Source organism: Hemiscyllium ocellatum, chromosome 1 (genome assembly GCF_020745735.1).
Source record: "Hemiscyllium ocellatum isolate sHemOce1 chromosome 1, sHemOce1.pat.X.cur, whole genome shotgun sequence".
Taxonomy (NCBI): domain Eukaryota; kingdom Metazoa; phylum Chordata; class Chondrichthyes; order Orectolobiformes; family Hemiscylliidae; genus Hemiscyllium; species Hemiscyllium ocellatum.
In genome coordinates this window covers 166,405,102-166,413,296 of record NC_083401.1, presented here as the reverse complement: position 1 = coordinate 166,413,296, position 8,195 = coordinate 166,405,102, and the positions used below count along the sequence as shown (strand labels likewise).

The following is an 8,195-nucleotide window of genomic DNA, read 5'->3' as shown; positions in this document are numbered from 1 at the left end:
GCATGGACGAGTTGGATCGAACATCTCTATGACTCAATCTCTGACTCAATGTTTAACACAGTTTCCCATTTATTCTAAGCTCAATGCTATTTTTCATATATACATTGGACCACTTTTAAGAATTATTGTCAATACTTCATATCATCTTAAATAACTTCTTAAACTTAATACAGCACAATCCATATAACAAAAAGTCACATTTCTAGAAGTAAATTTATTTTCATGCATTACTGAATTATATACAAAGTAATTAAAAATTATAGGAATAAAACAAAGGAAACAGTAGTTGTGAATTCTAAAGTACTTGTATAAAACATTCTGTATATATAAACTTTGCACATCTGATCAAGTAACTTTAAAATACCACATTTTTTTAAAAAGTTGTATTATTTAATTGCCTTCATTTTATAATTTTCAAGGTTTTTTAACTACTAGTCCAGGAGAACCTCAGTGATGGGAAAGCTTTTAGTACTGACAGTGGAGGAAAGCATTAACACTCACTCAAATATGGATTATTTAAGAAAATTCAGCATATATTTGTTGAATTTTAATAGAATTATTTGATGAGCTAACAGAAGTAGTTGATGAAGATGAAATGGTTGATTCAGTGCAAATGGACTTAAAAAAAATTTGATAAAGTGCAATAGACATGTTGTCAAAGCAGAAGCCTGTGGAATAAAAGGGATAGTGACAGCAAGAATATGAAGTTGACTCAGTGACAGGATCCTGTTTGTCAGGCCGCTAAACGGTATACCTTAATGTCTTTTAGGATCAGTGCTACAACCACTGCTAGATTAATCACTTCGGCTAGGGTGTGCATGGCATAATTTCAAAATTAGCAGATGACAAAAAAAAAATTCAAGTGTGTAGAACTGAGAAGAGGAGATTTCAAGGTGCACACAGGCTGGTGGAATGAATGGACAAGTGCCAGATGAATTTTCAGACAGCCAAGTGTTAATTAATATGCTACAGTGGGAAGGATGGAGACAGACAGCATAAAATAAACAGCATTATGCTAAAGGGAATGCAGGTGCATCAGGGCCCAGGGAAACATGTGACCAAATTATTGAAAATCAAGAGCAAATAGAAAAAGTAGTTGAAAAGGCATATGGGCTTCTGAGTTTTATAAATAGAGGCAAAGTGGCTCAATGCCACATTCTCAAGAGTAATTAAGGACAGGAATCAAATGCTGACCTTACAGTAACATCCATTCCCAACAAAAAAATTTTAAAATCCAAAAGCAAGGAGTAAATGCTGAACCTTCATAGAGCATTGTTCCACCTTACCTGGAGCATGGTGGCTGATTATAGGCACTGTACTTTAGGAAGAACATCAAGGATTTATGATTTGGAGATGCCAGTGTTGGACTGGGGTGTACAAAGTTAAAAATCACACAACACCAGGTTATCACAAAGGCTACGACAACAGATGAATGGGCACCACACAACAATCAACAGACAGGAGGGTTCCCTCCCAGTTGGGGAACACTTCAGTGGTCCAGGACATTCAGCCTCCGTCCTTCAGGTGACCATCCTCCAAGGTGGACTTCGGGACAGGCAGCAGAGGAAAGTGGCCGAGCAGAGGCTGATAGCTAAGTTCGGTACCCATAGGGAGGGCCTCAACCGGGACCTTGGGTTCATGTCACATTACAGGTGATCACCGTTGCACTATACACACTCACAGATATTCCTACACACACACACACACACACTCACATACACATGGACACAGGTACACACAGACCCGCACACAAACACCCACACACAGCCACACTCACACATGCACCCCCTCACAGACTTAAGACACTCTGCACTCAGTACACACACACACACACACACACACACACACACACACACACACACACACACTCACAACCCCCACCCCAGACAGACAGATAAAGACCCACATGCACACATATATTTTGTGGGGTGAATTTGTACTTGCAGAGTTACATTGTACTTTGCTTAAAAATTGCATGCATTCATGTAGAACTCTGAGCTCAAAAACTGCTTGAATTTATGTAAAACTCTATTATCTCACATTTTAGATTAGAATCAATCTAAACATCATGGCATAGACAGAGAACACAGGGGGCTAACACCTTCAACATATTGTTTAGCTATCACCATTGTTAACAGCTAACCCGAAAATGCAACTTTTAAAAAAGGTTTTGTGATTTACACATGAAAGAAGTGAAACTATCACTATATTCTAACAGATGAAAGGCTTAACAGACAATCAATTTTTCAATGTATAATTTCAGTTACATCACACTGTAAATATTTGCTATAAATTCTGTGTTACGATCGAGCCCTCCACTATCACCTGATGAAGGAGCGTCGCTCTGAAAGCTAGTGCGCTTTTAATTAAACCTGTTGGACTATAACCTGGTGTTGTGATTTTTAATCAAGGATTTACAGAGTATGCAGAAAGGAATCATCAAATAGCTGTCAGGTTAAGGGACTTCACTGAAATGGATAGACTTGTATTGTTCTCCTTGGAGGAGAGAAGTGTCAGATGGAGCTGTTCAAAATCATGAGCAGCTTCCTGTTTGTCAAAAGGTAAAATAACACAGGAAACAGGTTTAAAGTGATTGTGAAAAGAACCAAAGACAAGATAAAAAGAAATTTGTGTTTGCAGTGGTATCTGTTACTATCTGGAATGCGCTGTCTGGAAAGGTGATGGAGGCAGATTCAATCATAGTTTTCAGAAAGAAAATGAATCAGCACCTGAAGAGTAAACAGTTATGTGGCAATGCAAAGATAATGGGATGAGCCAAATTAGTCTTGTAGTGAGTCGAAACAGACTTGATGGATTGAATGGCCTCTTCCTGTGCCATAACCAAGCATTCTTTTGGCAATAAGGAGCCGTATGTATAAGCACACTTTTGATATACATCAGATACTTAGCATGCTAAAAGTTTATAAACTGCAACTTAAAACATTTCACGTGATATCTCTGGTTACGAGGCTTTCTATAAAGAGCTTTCCAATTATTTATAAGTTGTTGTAATTGATACATTTCTTAGAAACAATCTATAAATTTCTTTCTGTTATTACAAAACTTTGCAGGACACAACATACAAATAAGATTTATTGCTTGGTATGCATATCATGAAGTCCCTAATTAACTACATGTTAACACCAATGACAATTTCAAAGCTACGTCTTTTGCTATATTTCTGCAGTTCAAAAAGCATAACCTACAAAACTCAGTCATAAGTTAATTCCAATAAATTGGCAACAAGTACATATGCATATTTTGTTGAACATTTTATTATTTACATCAGATTGTTGTTATATTTTTAAGTTTTTTTTTGCTAAGAAATTAATCACAAGTAAAGAATTTTTTAAAACCCACTTGATTTATTTTTCTTAGATTTTTCCTATTATATTTCCCCATGTCCTATGTTAATTAAAGAACTCTAATATCTAGCCTCAATACCTTTCCTGATGACCTGGATCATCTTGCAATTACTGTCCAGGTCCACCCTAAATATTCCACACTTACTGCTGAATCTATTCAACTTATTATTGTTCTTTAATGTCCTTTCCTTGGCTTGTTTTCTCAATCCTTTTTAAGTCTCTTGTTACAAAGATTTTTATTTAAAAATATCTTTTAAATATTTTTCTCTAAAATTGTCTTCCATGTTTTCAAGTTGTCCACAGCTTCACTCAACCAGAGCCCTATAAACCTTTTTGGAAATGCAATCCTTTAAAATCCTTAATTCTGACCTTCTGCACCTCTCCAATTACCTTTGCTCCACCTTTGGGAACTATACTGAGTTCTGGAATTCCTTCTCTAAATCTCTTCAGCTCTGTACCTCCTTTAGGATATTCTGTAAAAATTAACCCTTTGAGCAATTTGTCCCAATACCTTCTGTGGCTGGGTCTCAATGGTTTCTTTGAAGTAACTTAAGTGTCGTCTGATATTTTACCTATTAAGTTTACTATATAAACCCAACATGTTAAGTTTACTATCATAACCTCCCTTGACTCCCTGCCACATTTTTTCAAGTGCTAATCATCTTGATTGCCTCAGAAAAAAACTAGACTTCAGCAGCAACTGGGACAAATTAAACGTTAAAATGAAGGACAATGCATTGTAATGGCCACTATGGTTTGGTAGAGACCGGGAAAAGTGAGAATACATTCAGAGAACACGGGGGAGGAGAATTTGAGTGGAGGGCAAAGGAAGGGGTACAAGACAAGAATGCATGACAATGGAAAATAGATCAGCATGGAAAGCAAAATGGCAGTGAAAGAGGAGGCAGAATGAGTGGTATTTGGTAATAATGCAAATAATAATATGAAGGGAGATAGAACAAAAGGAGCATAACGCAATCAGAACAAAGGGAAAGTCAGTGGCATTGAAGGGGAAGGTAAATAAATATGGAGAGGTTATGTTAAAGCCTCCATATGAGTCTGGAAGGGACAGATTTTCTTTAATAATCAGGATATGAGATTTCAATATTGGAGAGTGACTGTTGAAGTGATTTCATAATCAGTGATTTGATTGAAATCAAAATCATCATTTTATTTTTTACTTTTAGAAGGAAAAACACTATTTATTGTTAAATATCAATGTATCAAAAAAAAATCTTAAAATTTTAATGTCCAGCACAATATGCGCTGGGCTTTTCACTTGGAGATGCACAACTAATTCCATGCCGACAGCATTTTGAATTACTCTCCAGGTGTTTTAGCAGTTTTGGATTATATCTCCTCCATTCAATTGAAGCCATGCGTTGTATCATTATCTTTTAATGTTGACTGTCAGTGGTACTACATTTTTTTCCAGATCACGGCCATCTTGAAGGAAGCAGCTGATATGTTTTTGCCATTGTTGTTGTTGGTAATTGTTGGTGTAGCAGATGCAATGACTCTGGTCTGCAAGGACCAAAGTCGAAGCAGCAAGTCTGGTTACGATTGGATAGAAGTGTCCTGGAATGGAGAGGTTTTCCAGGGTTTCTCTTGATTACATTGAGAACTAAGAATTGCTCAGACAAAACGTCCAAGCAGCAGATTTAATGAGTTGTTTTTGAGACTGTTATAGTTAGATTGTGGAACGCTCATACGTTCAATCAGCCAAATAAATTTCTGATCTTTGCAAGTCAAAGATTTGAATATTTGCATATTTAATTATTTTATAAGCTGTGGTGCAGAGATTCTTTGGAGTGAATGTAGCCATACATTTCAATTCCAAGGCAATTCTTTTCAGAGTGGTTTGTTAAAATGATCAGGTCATTAGCATCTTGATGGTTAGTTAAAGCCACGTAATCACTGTTGTGATGGTTCAGCCAATGTTTCACAACTGGGTTTATTTTAATGGAACAAAATACTGAAAATACTTACAAACTTGTAATGTTATCTCCTCGTAATGCGACTCTTAAATTAAACCAGAAGATTTGCTGTTCCACTTCATCCTGAGGCCATTCCAAGTAGGTCTTTGTATTCATCAGTTTCCTCAGCTTGCAGAATCTTTGCGGAATGGTTTCCTTTGGAATCATCTCTAACAGAACAAGGATGGCCGTATCATCGTTTTCATCAAAGAGACGGAAATGAGTATAGTCAAGCTCATACTTGCACCACTCACTTTGGACAAAGTGTTGAGACAAAACAAAGAGGGTTTTCCTGCTTTTCTCAATGGACTCAATAATATTATCCATTATCCACTTGCCTGGGATGAAATCACGCTTATGAAGGCAGAGTGTCAGCGGTGGATGAGCGCTTTCTAACTCTCTTACCAGTAAGTTCTCCACCCATTCTGAGTCCATCTCACTATAAGAGACAAATGCATCATAACAAATGTTATTCTTTCTCACTTTCTTTGGTTTCCTCTTTGCCTTTAGCCAGGCCCATGTCATTTGGATGTACCAGAACACGTGATATCTGTAGCACATCACCACTGCAATGGTTACTGCTGAAATTGGGCCAACACACAGTAAGGCTAGGGACAATGTTTTGTGACAGTCAAAAAAAGAGCGCTTAGTGTTTTGTACCACCTTTCCCCTGAGAATTAAAGGTGAATCACAAATGTAATTTTCTGCCCGGTCCAACAGTTGCACTGTTATGGCGTTATTCATATAGAACAGGAATTCACATGAACAAATGTAATTATTCTTTCCAGCTTCTAAAAATTTAAGTTTCTGAAATGTCTTGATTTCTTCAGCTGTCAGAGAAGTGAGTTTATTGCTGCTGATCTTCAGAATTTCCATCTTTGGTAAGTAGCCATCACCTGGTAAACTTTTCAATTTATTATTGGACAAATTTAATTCTTTGAGAGAAGGCAGATGGACAGCAAAACTGCTGATAATATTGTTACTTAAATCCAACACTTCAATATTTGGAGGGACACATTCTTTTACACTTTTGATATCACAGCTCGAAAGGTTTAGAAATTGAAGCTTTTCAGACCATTTGCATGAAGTTTTTATGTCACTGAATCTATTCTGGCTCAAATCTAAATAGATAAGTTTAGAAAGTTTAGTGAATTTTGGGCTTGTTCTATCCAGGGCTCTGAAATGATTTTTTCTTAGAATAAGATAACGCAGTGAAGGCAAAGCTCCTGAACAGAGAGTTTCTTTTAAACTCCTATCATTTAACAAATTGTCTGTTAAATCAAGGTACTCCATACTATTTAACTGTTTGGATACAGTGCAAGGCATCAGGAACATCGTTAGCTTTGTAAATGTAGCATTTTTAACAAATTTAAATCGACCACTAATATTTGAAAGATCATGGAATAAATAGAAGTGTCTAATGGATATATTACTTAATATTACTGTATTTAGAGAATTATCTTTTATATTGTCTATTCCCTTCCATTTCCCGACTCCTGAAAATTTACTGTCTAGCACTACTAGTTCAGATAATTTTGTGCTCGCCATTGAATTTATAAAATTAATCACAGCATTTTCAGTCAGAAAAGTATTTCTGAGAGTGAATTTTCTCAGAGATGAATTATGTATTGGTAAAAATGGCTGCTTGTCGGCTTTGTCTGGAAATACTAAGTCTCTCAGCTCCATGTGGGTGGTGGATCCTGATAAATCGACAAATATCTGCTGAGCTTGACTTGGTTCATTCAGGATTGTATAAGGCAGCCTTAAGCTAGCATGATTTATACTTCTGAATGAACTGAAGCTCCCATTCTCATACATCAGTAATTTATCTGCTGTTACAATAAACTCATCCAGATGTGTAACTCCTACAAAGTCATCTTCCTTTAGAATAGAGAGAGAAGGATTGCCAAATTCTAGCCATCTGAGTTTTGACAGCTTTGAGAAAATTCTTCCTGATCCCAAATCTGTGTAATTATTTCCTAAAATGTTAAGGTATTGTAATTTGGAAAGATGTTGAAACCAATGTGGTGACAGGTGTGTCAGAAGGTTACTCGACAAGTCAAGGTACTCCAGGTCTGTGTTACGCTGAAATGAGTGCTCAGTAATGGACCAGATTCGATTTGATTGCAATACAAGTCTTTTGAGTTTCACATATATTATGAAATCGGTGTCCATAATCTGTGAGATTTTGTTGTGAGACAGATTAAACTCCAGTACATTTTCCAATACACATGGAACTTTCTGTAGCTTCATCGATGAATAGTTGCAGACGTTGTCAGGGTCGCATTTCTGACAGGCATCAAATGGGTCAGTGTTTCCTTCTAAGAAAGGTGCATGTACAAAAATACACTCAACAAGCAGGATCCACAGTGAGGGAGAACTCATTGCTCTTCAGGGTTTCTGAAATGAACAAGATTTAAAAATACTAATGTAGCATATAGCTGAAAGTTTTCATTTTTTGTAGATTGCAACTAATGTATTGCAAATTCAGAACTGTAGAATTAGATAAGTTACAGAATGAAAAAGTTCAATGGAAATGATAAATTAAGTATTCAACTTTCTCAAATCTCAGTCATGACACAAAGTTTGATCTACTTTGAAATGACTTTCCCAAATTATTAAATTGTAATTAAAATCATAACAATGTAATCCTTTCATATATATGGGGTAGAATTTTAACTCTGGCATTGACAAATTGACCATATAACCAGCACTGTGTGCCACTTCTGTTTTCTTGACCTTTTGCCATTTCTCACATTGTTTCTAAGTAAATAATTGACAGTGTTCATGGGAACCAGATGAGATTTAGTGGAGGGGAAGCCTGCTGTCAGTTGCAACCATGGTGCAACTACAG

General features: G+C 36.4%; 1 protein-coding gene across 1 annotated transcript; it reads right to left on the bottom strand.

The window, feature by feature from the left end:
* Positions 1-5,350: 5,350 nt before the first annotated feature.
* On the bottom strand, positions 5,351-7,645 carry LOC132819394 (toll-like receptor 2; the record flags this gene model as incomplete). The annotated part of the gene is made up of 1 exon (XM_060830914.1): positions 5,351-7,645. A coding segment is annotated over one exon (2,295 nt), but the record flags the coding sequence as incomplete, so codon positions are not given.
* Positions 7,646-8,195: the final 550 nt, after the last annotated feature.